This window comes from Pinus tabuliformis, chromosome 8, assembly GCF_031772625.1.
Source record: "Pinus tabuliformis cultivar Carrire ecotype Pingquan chromosome 8, CPIR1, whole genome shotgun sequence".
In the NCBI taxonomy this organism is placed as follows: domain Eukaryota; kingdom Viridiplantae; phylum Streptophyta; class Pinopsida; order Pinales; family Pinaceae; genus Pinus; species Pinus tabuliformis.
In genome coordinates, this window is record NC_142294.1 from 724217010 (window position 1) to 724235743 (window position 18734).

The following is an 18734-nucleotide window of genomic DNA, read 5'->3' on the forward strand; positions in this document are numbered from 1 at the left end:
CTCTCTGAGAATCAAATTCCTATTTTTTGTAGGATTCTAGTACAAATTTACAACTGTGTCGCATATTTCCTTCGTTCTGTCTTTCTTTGCGATATGAGGGACTATATGGCACTTGACTCCTTCAAGGATAATCCTCTTGGGTTTGGAATTCTCCTTTTTATAGGTTGCCAAATGTTGTGGATCTATTGGTACAGCAGCCAGCTATAACATTCTTTGCATACTCCTTTAGTCCATACTCGTCCAACAGAAAAGACATTCAGGCTTTCTAAACACCAAATTTTGAAGTTCCATCCAATTTGTCCTGATCTCTCAAGCCTACTGCGGCCATGTCTGAACATATGGAAATATAGCAAAACCCAAATAAATCTGGATGATATAAACTAGGTTAGAAACCCTCGGTATTTCTCTTCTTGTTCCCTATGCTGATTTACTCTTGCAAACCCTATGCACTAATCTACTCTGATACCGTTGAAATTTCCTTAATTGTAGCAACTGGAATTTATTCTTCTATCTATGCAGATTATGTGTTCATAATTTACTCACGACAAATAACAAATAAATCACTACTACAATTCTCACAAATAATAACAGGAATTAGGAAATAACACACAAAATAATTAACATTGGTATTTTTGGACAAATTGTCCCTGGAAAAACCCTAGTGTGGGGAAAACCAATTATGCAAATGAGGGTTTTATTATTATTCTTCAACAAAAATTGAGAATTACAATTTGCTTGCCTCTCACTAGCAAAGGTCTGAAAGATATTATTCTCTTCACCAAATCGATTTGGAAACCACAAATTCTCCCTCTGCAAAAACAATTTGGCCTCCCTCTAGCTATTTGCACCTCATCCTGCTCGCACTGGTTGTTATGTATTGTAGCTTCAGATAGGTATTCTAGTCTCGAATTGTGTCTAAGAGACTAGGGAACATGAGTTCTCCAAAACCCAGAATAATTTTCGCAAGATAAGCTTGTGAAATGCCTCAATTAAATTAACTGATCAAGAATTAAAAATTGCCTAAGTCTAAGTTAGGAAAGTTGATTAATTGATGGGAATTAATTGAGGATGATTGAGAATACTCTAGAGACTCACATGGATTGAGTCTAAAATGATCTTAGCCATTCTTCTGCCAAACTTACAACCGTAGAAAATAATGCATCAACCCCATATCCTTCATGTTGAATTCTGCTTCAAGATTCTTCTTGCAACCCTTTATGAGCCTGGATGACCCTGATAGAAATAAGTCATCTACATATAATACCAAAATAAGTGGCTCATTCTCCACCATTAGATAGTAGATATTGGGATCAGCATCACTCTTGATGAATCCCAACTACTACAAGTAACTATCAATCCAACCATACCAAGCTTTGGGTGCCTGCTTGAGCCCATATAGGGCTTTCTTTAACCTACATACATGAGTTATCTTCTCATGAGTCTCGAAGCCTTCGGGTTGTTCAATATACACCTCCTCTTCGATCACCCCGTTCAAGAATGTTGTCTTGACATCCATCTAGTGAATCTCCCATCCCATCTGAGCTGTTAGGGATATAACAGATCTGATAGAGGTATATCTAGCTACAGGGGTGAAGGTCTCCTCATAGTTTATTCCTTCCTTTTGTGCATACCCCTTTGCTACGAACCTAGCCTTATACTTCTCTACACTGCCATCTGCAGCGTACTTGATCTTGTAGATCCACCTTGATCCTACAACGGATCTATCCACTGGTCTAGGTACCACTTCCAAGACATCATTCGTCATGATAAAATTGTATTCTTCTACCATGGTATCCACCCATACTTGGTGTTGTACGGCTTCTTGAAAACTGGAAGGTTCTTCAACCTGTGCTACCAAGGCTCGGTATCTATCACGCTGTCTACGTTGCCTTTTGTCGATTCTGGGAGCTCTTACAAACTCCTCTACGTCCATCAGTGTCTGTCGTACTTCCCTACTGGTTCTACCACTAGTGGTAGGAGGCTCAATCAATTCTTACTCTTGTTGTTCCATCTGTTGAGAACTGCCCGGATCTCCTACTCCTGAGAAAATACTAGTACTAGTCACTATGCTTGATCCTAGTGTCTGTCCTCTTGCTTGTCCTCCTTGTTGCCCCTGTTGCATCAGCTGAATAATCTTCTGCTAGCATCTCTCGAGATTTCCTAAAAGCTCTATCATCCATGAACTTTGCATCTCGTCTTACTACAATCTTCCTGCTGCTAGGAATGTAGATTATGTATTCCTTCGAGGTCTCGCTATATCCTATGAGGTACCCCCTTTTTGTAGTCTGATCCAGTTTACTACGCTTCTCGTCTGGAATGTGACAATATGCCACTTCCGAATATCCGGAGATGACTCACTTTCGGCTTTCTCCCTGAGAAAACCCCTTCAGACGTTTTCTTCCCCAATGCTCTATGAGGAGTTCTATTCTGAATATACACCGTTGTGTTGCATGCCTCTACCCATAGGAATCTAGGCAAGTCCTAGTCATAAAACATAACCTTTTCTGCCCCAACAATAGTTCTATTCTTTCGCTCTGCTACTCCATTCTGCTTTGGATTATATGGAGTTGTCCATTCTTTTTTGATGCCCTCCTTTGCGCAGAATTTTGTGAAGTTTTTGTCCGTATACTCTCCACCATTATCTGAACGTGATACCTTTATCTTTTTCCCTGTCATGTTCTCTATGAGAGCCTTGAACTCTCTGAACCGATCAAAGACCTCATCCTTGGTTTTCAAGAAATAGATCCAGGTTTTTCTAGGGGTGATCGTCAATAAAGGTGACGAAGCATTCGCCACCACAAAGAGCTCTCGTGGACATTGGGCCACAAATATCTGAGTGTATCAATCCCAATACGCCTTTCGCTCTATTGTTACTTCTGGAAAAAGAAGCCTTAGTGTAGTTCCCTTGGATGCATCCTCTGCATACATCATCATGCTTAGTACTAAGGATTGGAACTCCTGTAACAGTCTCTCTAAGCATCCCCAATGCTCCATGGTGTAAGTGTCCCATTCGCCTGTGCCACAGTTCATTTAGTTCCTTTTCACCATTATGATTGTTGCCTATCAGTTGCATTGGAGACTCGAGCTGCAATCTATACAGTTTGTTGCTTCGAGCTCCAATTTGTCTCATCTTCTTCCAGCTTGGATGTTTTACGTATACTTTCCTTCCAATGAAATATACATCGTATCCCTTGTCCTATAACTGGGACACTGAAATCAGATTCATTCCTAACCCGGGCACATGCAAAACATTAGTGGCTTGGATGTTGGTTCCTGCTTCCGTCTGAAATGCTATCATGCCTCTCCCTACTTCGTTTTGTTTCCCATACTGATCTGGAAGTCCATCTACTATTCTTGATAGCTCGAGAAGTATTCTCGTACTCTAGTGTTAAAATTAGCAACTAGGGCAAAACTCCATGTGGGGCATATTATTAATGGAAGCTGATATTTTTCTTGGATCCCTCTCATTGAGAGGTGTAGGATTGATCTAAAGATTATCCGATTCCGATAAGTATTCATGCAGATATGAATTTATTTGTGTTATGGGACAATTCGTCAAGGTCGACCAGCAACCAAATAAACCCCATTTGTGCTCAACGTTTTAGTATAAATAGAGGTGGCCTTCAAGTCATTTCAACACACTTGGGATCTCTTCCTCTCTACTTGTCTTTGGGTTTTAGTAGGAGGAGAGATCCTACGGGATAACGCTGCCCTAATCCAGAGGGCAGAAGCCAGAACTGTCGAGAAAAGTTGGAAAAGCCGGAACTGCCAGGAAAAGCCAGAACTGTCGGAACTGTCAAGAATAGCGAGAACTGCCGGAACAGGCAGGAAAGCTGACGCAAAGGGCAAAAGCCGGAACTGCTGGGAAAAGCCGAAAAAGCTGGAATTGTCGGAACTGTCGGGAATAGCCGAGAACTGTCGGAATTGCTGGAACTGTCGGGAATAGCCGAAATTGCCGAAACTGCCTGAACTGTCGGGAACTGTCGGAACAAGCGGGAACGCTGACACAGATGGAAAAAGCCGAAACTACCGAGAACTTCTCAAAAAAGCCAGAAAAGCCAGGAAATGCTAGAACTGCCGGGAATAGTCGAAATTGCTGGAACTGCCGAAACTACCGAAACTGCTGGGAACTGCCGGAACAAGCAGGAAAGCTGACATAGAGGGCAAAAGCCGGAACTGCCGGGAACAGCCAGAATTGCCGAAACTGTCGGGAACAACCGGAATTGCCAGAATTGCCAGAACTGCGGGGAACTGTCGGGAACAACCGGAACCGCCGAAACTGCCAGAAACTGTCGGAACAGCCAGAGCATCTATCTCCGAAGGAGAGCAGCATGCAAGGGACAACTAACTAAAATTGGGATAGTTGTATGGTACTTAGCAACAAATACACCAAGCATGCACCGTTACAGCTAGCATGCAACAACAAGCATGCTAAGGACAACAAGCAAGCTAGGGATGACACACAAGCAAGATGCAGCCAACACATAGGTCAGTATGGCAACATGGTGCAGCAATGGCACATAATGCAATACAGTGATGGGTACAGTCATGATTAATGAAGCGTGATGAGATGCAGCATAGTGATGATGGGTGCAGCACGGTGCACCGCGGTGAGGTGCAGCATGATGACAAAATGCAGCACAACGATAGGTGGAGTCACCTTGGAGAATCAGTTGAAGTAGCATGTCTTCAACTGATCTCATGTATCATCTTCTTAGAGATGATCTATGCTCTTATCTAGATAAGTCAAAGTGTTGACTTCTGTTGTAAACGTACTATCTCTCTCTCTCTACTGAACTGTTGAAGAACATATAAGAAGAATTGATCAAGGGTTTCCCCACATTGGGGTTTGTCCCTGGCTAGCGCCACATCTTGTGTCCTCTTGTCTTGGCTTGTCTTCTGCGATTTATGTTTATGTTCTATCTGCAATTTACTTTAATGCTGATGTGATTGCTAATCTGGAAAAGATATTGAGCTATCTATGAAAATTGAAATAGATTGCTCTAAGCATAGAACATACCTAAAATTAACATCTAGTCATGTGAGCTGAAGCCCCACTATCAATATACCAAACATTTGCTGACTTTGAACTTGACAAGTATGCAAATTCTTCTTCCAATCTAAAAGATAATTCAGAGACATCTCGATTTTCCATCCTTATTTGTGTTATTTTTCCCTATTGATTTATGATGTTGTTCTACCCAACAAAACTGCGTCCCACCTGAAGACTGCTCTGTGCTGAGACTACTACGCTGCTCCCTCTGTCACTGGCAAACTTCAATTTGGAAATCTTTCTCTCTGTCGACTCACTCAGAGAGAGATTTTCCCACGAAAATTTTGCCCTCCTGGACTATGCAATCCCTCTGGGGATTCAATCTACTGCCTACGCAGTTCCCACTTTTGTTTAGCGCTAGATCTTCTAGCTTTGTTCTCTTTCTTCTCCTTGGCTCTGATACCATGTGAAAATTTCTAAATAGAAATCCAACTGCAGTGACTGATATTATTTCTTCTACTTATTAATTCATAAATAAGTTATTCATAGTGTTTCTACAACAAATATCGAAATAAATTCTACTGCAACCCTCACAATTAAAATACTGTAGAAATTAAATGCAAGGTAAAATACTAGCACAAGTACAATCACAATGACACAATTATTTTTGGACAATTGTCCCCAAAAAAACCCAATGTGGGAAAACCGATGCCGCAGATGAGGGTTTCTTTATTGATCTTCAGCAAAATCTCATGTACAAGATACAACCAGCAGAATAAAAGAGAAATTTTACAAACAATTTTCTCACGCTTCACAGTGAAATTTTTACTCTAGAGAGGACCTGTTGCCCTCACTGCGTCTCCCTACGTCACCTTTTGCGCAGTCCCAGCATCACTGCCTTTGCATTGTCCCTCCTCTGCTCTGCTTCTTCTCTCTGCTTCCTACACTCTCAACTATTGTTGATGCCCTCTCTCTCCAACCTGCAACTCTCCCTCTAATTCGATTTTCTCTTGTCGAACTTCAACCAGTGAGAAAATCGATCTACTTGGGCAACTGAGTATCTACCTGGTCTGTTTTCCAAATGCCCATCGAAGTCCTTATAATCTTCCAGTTGAGTAATCAACGACCCAGATTAGATTCCAATCAATGGCTTAGATCATATTGTCTCGATCTTTGTCTTCTTCTAGAGGATTCGCACCTAGTTTCATTAATACCCTTTAATTATTTTAATTTCCCAAGTTTAGACATAGGCACCCATTAAAAATAATTAATTATTTTAATAAAACCGTCTCCGGGTGGAATTTCCCAAAACGATTTCTGGGTATTCTGGAATACATGTGTCCTAGCCTCCCTACAAATTTTGAGGCTTAGAGCACATTCGATGCTACCAAAAATCAACATGCAAATGTGTTCTCCTGAACTCTTTGAATGATCTCCAATGGCCCCATCGATCTCCTCTTATAATCTCTCGTTGACGAATCAACGACCATAATCTAACTCCAATCGATGGCTAAGATCATATTGACTTCTAAAAATCATTTTTCTAGAAGGCTCTAGAGAAAAATCGATTGTTCTCAATTAATCTCGATTAATTAAGTCATTTCCCTAAGTTAGACTTAGGAAAATAGTTTAAACTGGTTAATTAATTTAATTAATATTTCACTAGGAAAATTTTCTGCGTATTGGATATAGTTATTCCACCTGTGCTCCTAGCCTCATAGACACCATCTAATACTGAACACATGTCTGAGCTACAAAAACTAATACCTGGTCCATTTAGACACAAAAATTATTATTGTACCTAATCATTTGTTGCTTTCACTAGACTTTGTGATGTGATCGTTACGTGGTTTCACAACCAGGGCCTAACCACCTTAACTGGTACCAAGATCCTAGAGGAGCATATTGACACCCACATGTGAAGCGTTGAGAGGTATGGGACTCCAAGCAGCATAAGCAAGGCATCATATACACCTTTGGGCACCTACAACACCCACAACATTTTGGCACTTTTCCCTGCATTTGATGATTTTCAAGATGATGCACCTGGACCTAGCATTCCCATACCCGCCCACAACACTTTGTGAGGGAAAGTAGTCGATTCAGGTCCAAGACGAGGATGGTCTCACTCTATGAGACCTGGGAGGGCTACTACCACCTTGGAAGCCCTCAACGTTGGAGCAGAGACTAGAACATTGGCCATTTGGAGACCCAAGAGACCACAATTTGACCCCCAAGATGCAATTTGGGGCCCACATTGAGATTTTGACGGAAACCTAAGGGCCAACCCTTAGGAGATGATTTTAGAGGGATTCTACACATCACTTGGCACCCTAAGCCCTCAACACATGCCCTAGAAAGGCCTATGCATGGATGAAATCAGCAAAAAGTGTCCTACGGCTCACACGTGTGGGTAAACTTTTATGTTTTTGGCTTGACTAGTAGGTTGGATTGTGACCTAACTTGATCATTGTGAGTCGTGACATAATTTAATGTTTAAGGGGTTTTTAGGCTAAAATAAGCATTCAAACTCCTAATATAAATAGAGGAGAGATTCATTTGTATCTCATCATCACACAACTTGGAGATTCCAGCCTCTTGTGTAATTCAACCTAAGTTGCATTGAAACGGATATAGAAAATTTTCAAAAAATCTTAACACGATATGGCAAGGAAACAACATATATATATATATATATATATTATCATTCATCTTTTAGTATTTAGAATCCAGATTCTATATTTAAAAATACATAATCATCATTATGAATTCAACATAAACAAATCATCATCATAGTTCAGTATAAGCATTGTCATCATCATCATCAATGATTATTATAACATTCAAGTTGGCACCTTTGATTAAATGTCAATACCCACTCACGGTTTAAAGGAATATGAGATTGTTTTCAGAGTCACATCATACTTCATGATATTATATATTTTTCTAATGAATTTGACAACACTAACTCAAAGGAAACCTAGTGAATTTGACTTTGTAAATAGTATGTTGCACAGTGTCTTGGTCTAGACTCTAAAGGAGTCATGACATAGAAATGTTGTTTAGTATCACCAAATATAACGTAAATTTAATCATTGTAAATAACAGTGTCTACACATTATAAATTGGATTGTATTCTAGTAGCTACAACAAGAGAATCTCTAAAATTCATAGAAAGAAGTACGTTGGATTTATTTATTCACAACCTAAGATCATATGACCAAGAATCAAGATGCCACAATTTAAGCAATTAGTATTGTGAAGTATGATACTAGTAAAGAAATACTGAGAAATTTAACCTAATTCAAAGAAACTGCTTCCACCAGCCAATTTTATGGGTACAACTTTCCTTCTTGATTTCATAGATATTTTATGAGTTTCCATTCCAAATTCCAGGCTTCAATCCTTTAGATCTAGCATTGTTGAAAACTTGTTGGCAAATACCTATATCATGTCATGAATCCTTTTTCAAGATAAATGTTCACTTTCAAATGTGTTGTAATCAATGGACATAAGGTTTACAAAGAATTCAGCTGCATTTACATGCTCTGGACAAACAAACTTGGAATAAAGTGCCTAGAATATTGGAAACTTGGAAAACTAGAAACCTGGAAGCTCAGAAACGTATCCATATTTTCTGGAAACGTATCCAAATTTTCTGGAAATGGGTCAAATTTTCCTTAAATCCTTTGAAACGTTTCCGATCTTAGGTTGGTCGTTTCCAAAAAAGTGAAACGTGGCGGAAACATTTCCATGTCATTACCAAGTCTTTTCGTACGCGTTTCCATATCCGAAACACCGAACAACATTTCTAAGAGTTGGGGCAGTGTTTCGAGTAACTTAGAATTCAACCTTCTTTACTTGTGGAGTAAATCATATCTATGAATGCATTTTGACATTTGGAGCAAATCGTGTCTTTGGAGATATCGTCTTAGATCAATGGATGGAATTTATCAAATTAAGCCTATTGTTGAATAATTATTTCCTTATGTCTAATGTATCGAATATATTGAATCTAGGGTTTGCTATTGTGCCCTAAATTGTTGAAAATCTATTGGATAGAATCTAGATATCATTATTATATGCATTACTCATGAATAACATGTGAATGAATAATCCTAGTGGTGAACTTTGATTAGCTCTCCCATGAAACTTCTTGATCCATCTCAATAGCTAATTGCTAGGATATTTGGTGTTAGGGCATCAACTATCCTTCCTCAACAACTTTTTAATCATAGACTCTATTCTCCCAAGGATCAAGGCACTGGCCCTCGTTGTTGACGATCAAACTCATTTCTTATCCAATAATTTTATCCCTATTTCTCTTAACCTAACTCGGCCCCTTTAAGGCCAAGCGACCAAGCTAAGGCTTGGTGCAAATTGCTAGGGAAGAGGAATGTTCGAAGTCAGAGAGTCTAAATTCCAAGAGGATCGTGGTTGCCACAAAATCCTTCTTTTTGATAGGCATTCACTTCAATTTCATCCATAAATTTATTTTCCCTAGTTACTTAAACCTAGTTTGGATTTAGCTTCAACTTGGGAGATTTTGGAGGGTTTCATGTGCCATTCCCTTATTAAAAAACATTATTGGAAGCCCTTTCTCCTTGTCTTGACTTTGGCCAACCCAACACTCAACATACCAAACAAACCCTAGGTCTTGTGCATCATCAAATAGGTCTTTATCAAGAAAGTGAATTGCCTCCAATTGGAACCTTGAGCCTAAATTGTGTCTTTCTTGAAGAGGGCCTTTCTAAGTCACCTTGTACCCTAACCCTAGAATATCTATTAGGTGACCTTCTCACATACCAGAATTCCGCCAATTGGTGAAAAAATAAAATCTGTAAAGAGCAGGGGGTTTTGGTTGTGGTGACAGTGGGCCACTTCCCTGTTGTTGTCTCTTGGTCTAGTAATAGCCTTGTAAGGTGTTGAAATTCCCTTGTACCCCAGATCTAGTCTATGTCCAAACTTGATCATAAACACACGGAAGGTACCCAACTAAAATCACTTTGCGCAGCGGAAATATAACAACAATCAAATCAACAATAGTACACAAGAATATATGAGCCCAAGTATTGTTTCTCATTAGTCCATTAATAAGAAAACATTAGGGCTCCTATACCAGGGATCATAAACCTTCATGAACTCTGATACAAACTAGTATACATAGTATACAGTGAAATACATAGTCTATCCTTTGACTAATCTAGGGCTAGAGATCTAATCCTTTAGATCTTCAATCCACCCAATAAATCAAATGCATGCCTGAGCTAGTCATTCAACGCATGGTCCTTGGATTTTTTGCAGTCCTTTGCCACTAGTCCTTCGGCAATCACGTTATAGCTTCTCGATCTGCTAGATTTTCTTCTTCAAATCACATACCTGACCTTCTTCTTGCATATCCCTACAAAGCTCAGATCCAACTTTCTTCTTGCAGATCTAACCTTTCAGCGCTCAGATTTGACTTTCTTCTTGCAGATTTGACCTTTCAAGATTCAGATCTGACTTTCTTCTTGCAGATCCAGCCTTCCAACACTCATATCTGAATTTCTTCTTACTGATCTGACCTTCCAGCACTCAGATCTAACTTTCTTCTTGCTACTGTAGCTCCTCTAAGGTAGATCTGCGGCTAGTTCCTTTAGCCTTCTTCTCTCCACAAGTGAAAGTCCTTCTCCACTTGTGTGTCTAGGCCTCTCCTTTGGCCTCCTATGTATACTTTTGTGTGAGTGACCAAGAAACCCCTATTTCACCACTCAATGACAAATTTGGTTAAACAATTAAATAACTTAGGTCTCAAACCCACAACTTTGGATCAGAACCCCAACCACTTGGGTACTTTTCCCAACCAACATTTTGTAGATTTTCTCCTCTCGAATATACCTTATGAGCTATCCAATTTTCAACACACCCTCTTATTGAGGATGATATTTCCATCACACCTTGAAATCTCTAGCTCCATGATTTTCCTTGCATACCCATGACTGTCCTCGCATGAATCATGACTTTCCCTTGCGTGGCCATATCTGTCCTCACATGTGCCACATCTTCTTTTGTATTAGGCCAAGCTTTATCTTGCATGGTGCATGATTGTCCTCGCATGAAAAATGAATTTTCCTTGCACTACCATGAGTGTTCTCGCACGGATCGTAACTGTCCTTGCATGGGCTGAAAACTCTACTCTCTTGCTTGAACTTGAAGATTCAGACTTCCATTGGGTGACTGATGCTCCTTTAGAGTTTTCCTCTGAAGCTAGACTCCTGAGCCTACACAACCTCCACTGGCTCGCTCTGCTTTCCTGTGCACACTCTGATCCATATGCTCTTCAAAGTACCTCTGATACCATGTCCAAATTCCCTTGTACCCCAAGTCTGGTCTATGTCTAGACTTGATCATAAACACACTGAAGGTACCCAACTAAAAGCATTTTGCACAGCATAAATATAACAACAATGAAATCAACAATAGTACACAAGAATATATGAGCCGAAACCTCGTTTCCCATTAATCTATCAATGAGAAAACATTAAGGCTCCCGTACCAGGGATCATGGCCCTTCATGCAACCCTGATACAAACTTGTATAGATAGTATACAATAAAATACACAGTTTATCCTTTGACTAATCTATGGTTTGAAATCTGATCCTTTAGATCTTCAATCTGCCCAATCAATCAAATGCATACCTGAGCTAGTCCTTCAACTCAAGGTCCTTGGATTGTTTGCAGTCCTTTGCAACTAGTCCTTCTACAATCACGCTATAGCTTCTCAATCTTCTAGATCTGCTTCTTCAGATCACAAATCTTTATTTCTTCTTGCAGTTCTGACCCTCCAACACTCATATCTAACTTTCTTCTTGTAGGTCTGACTTTCCAGCACTCAGATCTGACTTTCATCTTGCTGATCTCACCTTCGAGCACTCAGATCTGACTTTCTTCTTGCTACTGTAGCTCCTCTAAGGCAGATCTGCTGCTAGGTCCTTAGCCTCCCTCTCTCCACAAGTGAAAATCCTCCACTTGGGTGTCTAGGCCTCTCCTTTGCATCTTATTTATACATTTGTGTGAGTGATCAAGAAACCTGTATTTTACCACTCAACAACAAATTAGATTAAACAAGTAATTAACTTGGGTCTCAAGCCCACAACTTTGGGTCAAAACCCCGACCACTTTGGTACTTTTCCCAATCAATTTTTGGTGTGTTTTCTCCTCTTGAAAATACCTTCTGAGCTATCCAATTTTCAACATAGGGCACCCCTTTCTAAGGCCTGCTAGATTTTGTGGCAACAAGGTCAATTTTTTGGCTTCTTTTTGTCAATTATGGAGAGAGAAGGAATGTAGTGTTGATGGCCAAAGGGTAATTATTGATTAAGGATGCCAGACTGTTGGATTTTGCTACTTATCTAGATTTCATGGTTGTTTTAGTTGCGCTAAGAAATAGGATGTAAATTTCATTGTATATATCCTTATGTTTTTTTCTTGGTGCCGATATAAATATTTTTTGTATATATAAAATGTAACTTTTACCAAAAAATAAACAAAAAAATCATCCCTATCTAAATAGTAAATATGTATCACAAAAACGTGCACTAAGTAATCTATTGTTTTATAGGTGAAAGGTATAATGTTTGAGATTTAATCATGATAAGGAAAGCGATGAGTCAATTCTTAACAGGATGAACAATAAAACCAATGAATTATGATAAAAACAACATACTTGGTCCTAAAGCGGTTGATTGGAAGAGGTTCCTTCAATTGCTTGTTCAAAGTATCCAATGACTCCTGCAGATATTTAGTTTGGTTCCATTTAGGATTGATTCCTCTACACTAGTACATACTCATTTACACAAAGGAGGATTTTGAACATCAAACTTGCAACAAATTTGAGTTTTGAGATTGCACTTACCTGAGAGATCACAAGAAAAGGGTACTTATCAGAAAACATGGTCCTAAAACCAGGTGCATATTCAACAGGTGTTGGCCTGACCTCTGATGCTGCAACATTAAAATAAACTATAAGATTCATGTCACAATTAAAGTTCCATAATAATTGACCTACCATATATAGAGGAATGCCCAAAATATAAAAGTTTTGATATTATATTTATTAAAGGATGTAGGAAATGATACAGTAAGAACAATCCAAAAGAGCTTCTTTGAATTCCAACATTTGTTAAACTATGCTATGGAGAATATACAAAACAAATGAGAGATGTATTATATTAATTGGTATCAAACTATATAGAGTGGTGTTGTGTGTGCGTGTATATATATATATATATATCACAAGTTCCATTATTCCCATTCTACTCACCTAATTTATATTAGCATAAATAAATTAACATAAATTTCGTTTATTATGTATAATTAATTTCCACTTTATGATATTATTACCATAGTTCATATCACTAAGTACTTCTTAGATAAAATACTTTAAAATATTTGACTCCTGCTCTTAACATTTATTTCATTTTCCACAACCCCTAACATCTCCAGAAATTTTTCGAACTTATCCTTGTTGAGTGCTTTTGTCAAGGCGCCCACTGCTTGATCTTGGGACCTGCAATAAATCGATTCTATCTCTTTGTTTTGCACTTATTCCATGATAGAGTAATGTTGAATTTCGACATGTTTTGTTTTTGGATGATAAATTGGATCATTTTCCATCTTGATGGTCCTTTGGTTGTCATAGTGTAAAATTCTAGGTTGCATTTGTGAAAGCTTCAAATCATATAAAATTGTACCTAACCGCACTAATTCATCGATGTTAACCCCAGTAGCATTTCTTTCTATTAAAGCGATAAGTTCCAATCAGATTCAGTCACACGAGTCTATTACTAAATGTTTCATGGCATAACCATTAATTGGAGGACTTTTCATCTTCAGTTTCTTCAACCTTCGAGAAATTTCTATTTTGGGAAAAAAAATTGATATTCAAATCATCAAGAGCCCACAAATCATACTTGACTACATTTTCTTGATCCCAGTGAAAAAGGTGAGTCCAATGGGACTTGTTAGCCCTCTTTCAGTAGAAGTTCCTAAATATTCACTACAACATTCTTGAACACCATTGTAAGCCTAAGGTCACGAGTCAAAGCCATGTAACAACCATGTGAGGCCTTGTAGGCATCCTAGACCCTATGTCATTTTTTAGTTGGTCTTTTTATGGATGGACCATGGCTGGTCACTTTGAGTTCACTTCGGACTCCTTTCGTCCCAAATAGTATTGGAGTTACTTAGGCAAGCTTATATGTGGACTCATGGTTTTTGAGGAGTCTTTCTTTTGTAGGAGTGATACCACTATAGGGGCCAGTCCAACCCACGTTGAGTGCACCTATATCTTTCCACATGGTTGAGTCTATAAAGTCTATAGGTGACCTTTGCTTTAGTGTCATATCTCTCAGATGTTTCTCAAAACTAGCAATCTCACAGTCAATGAAATTTTTGTGAAAATTCCTTAATCTAACACATCAGAAACCCCTCCTGCAATTACTGGTTTACAATCTCCTACTTGTTCTTTACATTAACAAGTTATTTAATTGCATAAACATCGAAGTAAACACTATTGCAGTCTTCACAAATATACAGATCATGCATTGAAATAAATTGAGACAATAACACAAGGGACACCGTTATTTTTGGACAATTTTCCCCGGAAAAACCCAATTCGGGAAAACCGGTGCGGCATATAGAGGGTTTGTATTATTAAGCAAATTCATGAATACAACTAGAGTGCCAGAAATGGCTCACCCAACAGAGAATATCCTTGGAAGTAGTACCTCTATCTGGAGACAGATATGTCGGCAATCAGCAAACGGATGATCAAACCCCACAGCGACTCCGGCGGTTCCCCATGTTGGACAGGGAAAGTTGCTCCAAGCACTACTCTGGAATTGCGTCACTCCTCCAAGAGCTGCGTCACCCTTTCCCGGCTCAGAATCTATTGATCTGCTCTCAGACTGCCCCACAGAATCTCCCCAGCACTGCCTCTGAGACCCAGCATCAGCCTCTACGGCTTTTGCGTCACCTGCGCCAGCGTTCTGCGTCAGCTCTTCGGCCTTTGCGTCAATCCTTCTAGAGCCTGCGATGTCTCTCCCGGCACTGCACTGCCTCTCTACTATGTATTCTTCAGTGTCGGATGAAAATCCCTTGCTGAACTGCCCCTCACTGCAACTCTGATCACTAACTCAATTTCCTCACCAACCCTTGCCCCAGAAAATCGAATTCTTTGATCACTTGGTGTATCTCCAACTGACCCTCAAGCCTCCTTTTATACTTTTCCTTTTGAGTCTGTTGACCACTCGAGTGGCACCTGGTGATTATATGAAAACTCCATGCCCAAGGATGATCAAGAGGACACTTGTACCATCAGATATCATCAGTCAACAGAGTTTTTTAACTCTACTTCTATCTTCTCATCATCTTTCTTGTACCCAGATTCCACACCCTGTGGGGAATTGTAATAAGTGATACTAGTAATGATGAGTTTTTTAGTTTGTAACAGGCCTAGGATGTTGGGACTCAATCAGAAAACGAGTACACCTTGGAGTGTTTTTTTATCTGGTTAATTATCCCTTCTTTTTCAGAGGCGGATAATTTTCTGGGTTTTTCACTCACATTTTACCCCAAAGTCGGGGTGAGTTTGAAGGTTGAGCCCCTAACACATCTTAATGTCTAGAGTCGATGTATATTACCATACTAGATCACACAAAAAAAATTGTGGAATTTGGTTAAGTCTAGATAGTTATTTTTTTAATTTTTTAGATTTTCCGCACTGCAGAAAATGCTAATAAAATTATACTTGTAATGTAATAAGTGATGTCTAGAGAAGTTGTATGGGGTATGAGTAATGAAATTTGCACCTCTCACCCTTAACTTTCAACTATGACACACTTTGATGGGTTAAAAATGTGCTTTGAACCCTCAAAACCCACTTTTCCTAAGTTTAATGAGAAATTTGGCAATTAATTAAGCCATAAATTAAATAAATGGAGAAAAAGAAATATCTACACATGCTAAATGTTGTGGAAATGAGGTGGAAAATTATGGGGGAGTTAAAGTGAAGTCCCAAGGTGATGTGGACTCCTAAAATCAAGGAAACGACATGTTCTCAAATAAAATCGAATTTTTGACATTAAAGGGGTAAGTTGCTTACTTGGAAATTCGAATTTGTGAAATTAATGCACATTTGGGAGGATTTGGGAGAATATTTGGTGGAAATTTTTGTAGGATTTTGTCCCTACATGGGTTACCACCCATATACACTTGTCATTCTATCATAAAATTCGAATTTGGCACATAAGGGAAGAAGAAAATGATGTCCACTTGCCAGAATTCGATTTTTACACTTGGCATTGGAGCTCCATTCAACAAATTTGAATTTCTCTTTGGGATTGTCACTTCATGCACATGTTTAATCAGTTCTACATTGGGATTGGCTTCAATGCCATTTGTCATTGTCATTCTTCATTGGGATTTGCTCCCAACTCTCTATATAATAGAGCCATGGGCTCTCCTATGGTATCATGTAATACGAGCTATTGTGCTTGAGGAGACTCTGCGGGATTGTATTCGCTACTTGCAAAATAATACAGCAGTCTTTGGAGTAAAGCGTGATGGTGTTCTTCTCCTTGCATGTGTAGTAAATTCTTGACTTGTTATGCTTCTATTTATTTCCTCATGTCATTATTTCTTTCATTCTTGTTTCAAGTTATGTTAGTATGCAGCTATCTCATATTAGAATAAGAATTAATTATTTGTTTTAGGAAAAGAAATCTTCTAGTGGATAATACATGTATCTCTAGAAATTCTTTCCACTGCACTTATTTAATTTCATGATGATTTAATGATTTGTGGTGAAGTTTTGTAGATGAATCATTATTTGGTCAAGCTTTTCAAGCGTGAGGGGAAATTCTCGGAGGAATCAACCCATTCTTGAAAAATATTCAAGGAGAACCCGCATGTTTGGAATCCAAAGTTTCATCTATATCTTATTTGTGTCTTGCAGCAAATTTTTCAAGTTTTTTAAAGCTTTTATTTCTTGCATCAAAATATCAAACTTGGAAAAAATTATTTTTTATGTATTGTACTTCATTTATCAATATCTGGCTATTTCAAAGAGCTAAGCCATGGCTAGTCAAAAAGGAGATCTTGCTCATACTCTTTGGCCTAGCCTCTTGTAGATTATTTTTGTAACATACTTTGTTGTCATCTTGGTCTAACATTTGAGTTATTTTCGTATCCTTTTGAGCAAGATTGTTTCCATGCTTTGATTTGTAGACTTATTCATCTTGAAAGAATTTATAATATCTTGTGCTAACAATTTAGTGTTTCACTTTTCAGAGTTATTTTGGCTTTCCATTTGAAAGCATTTCACTTCATTTTAAGAAAAATACAATTTTATTTCTTAAAGAGCAAATACTTGGAAGGCACTAGTTGTTTATGTATTTCATGTTTATCTTATGATGTTTATTGCTCATTTCAATTTTTGTTTATAAATCTTAAAGAGAAAATCTATTTAACTCTAACAATTCTCCTAGAAACTCACATCCTTTTTAAATTAACTTTTCATTAGGGACCACCCCCCTTAGCTAACCTAGGAGATAGCTCAAACGGAGAGAGTCGGAATTAGTTTGACAGCCCCTTCTCTGAGTTCCCTGCCACCAACCACACCTTGTGGGGTTGAAGGATTTTCTCAGTGAATTGTAGGTAGGTGTAGGCGCAGGGTCAACAAAGTCTTCAACGGCCGAGATTAAGTCCCTAATCAACAAATAAGATTAGAACTGGCTTGATCCTCGTCACTTAGAACTTTCTCACCCATATTTTATTAATACACATTAATATTTTTATTTTCCTAAGTTCAAACTTAGGAACCCATTAAAAATATTAATTATTTTAATAACTCCTCATCCAGGTGGAATATCTCCAAACAATTTTTGGGTCTTGGAGATCTCATGTGCCTTAGCCTCTCCAACAATTTTCAAGGCTAGAGCACATCTAATGCTACCCAAAATCAACACTCCCACTACTACATCTGTATTGCAGCTCCCTCAAAATGCTTCCTCATGCTTCCCATACCACTGGCACTGCTAACTGCTGCATTGCAACTCAGTTATCGAGAAGTAAGTAACTGACTTCACCCAGACACTAACATCCTGGTCAATCTGGAAGCCTCGTGATGTTGAAGCTACCTCTGCTACTATCATATGCTCCCTCTGCTGCCACTGCGCTGCTGCAACCTCTTTTGTGCCTCTCGCACTACTGGAACCTCCACTGCGCTACTATAGACTTTTGCAATCTAGCATTCTCTTGCTGCTCCATCACACCTTGCTCCACCCGACACCAGTCATCATGCTACTGTCTTTAAGGGCTCCCATAGCCGTATGTGATCCAAGAGTTTGGGCACCTCAAGGATCATGCCCGTCTTCTCTAGTCCTCTCAACTACAGCTCCAAGTCTCCCCACCTCTTCTTTAGAGGTGCATGAGAACTCATGGCACAATTGTCATCAGTCTCGACATCCTTCTCCGCCTTTGCTAGAGCAACCTTTGAGTCGGAAGCTTCTCACTTGCCTTTCTTCGTGGGGCACTGAGAGGCATAATGTCCCAGCTCCCCACAGTTGAAGCACTTGACCTTGGAGATGTCTTTCTTCTTCCTCTTATGTAGCCCATGTTGTTCTGCTAATGTGAGAGTTGCATCCTCCTCCTCCTTCTTGATTCGAACTGTTGGAATTTCTATGTTTAACCCATTAGAAA

General features: G+C 39.0%; 1 protein-coding gene across 1 annotated transcript in view; it reads right to left on the bottom strand.

The window, feature by feature from the left end:
- Positions 1–18734, bottom strand: part of LOC149237632 (uncharacterized) — a 200805-nt gene that overhangs the window by 134638 nt on the left and 47433 nt on the right. The window contains exons 4-5 of the mRNA XM_089366849.1: positions 12889–12977; positions 12700–12764 (exon numbers count right to left, since the gene is read on the bottom strand). Coding sequence (XP_089222975.1) covers positions 12700–12764; positions 12889–12977 — 154 coding nt within the window. The remainder of the gene's footprint in view (positions 1–12699; positions 12765–12888; positions 12978–18734) is intronic.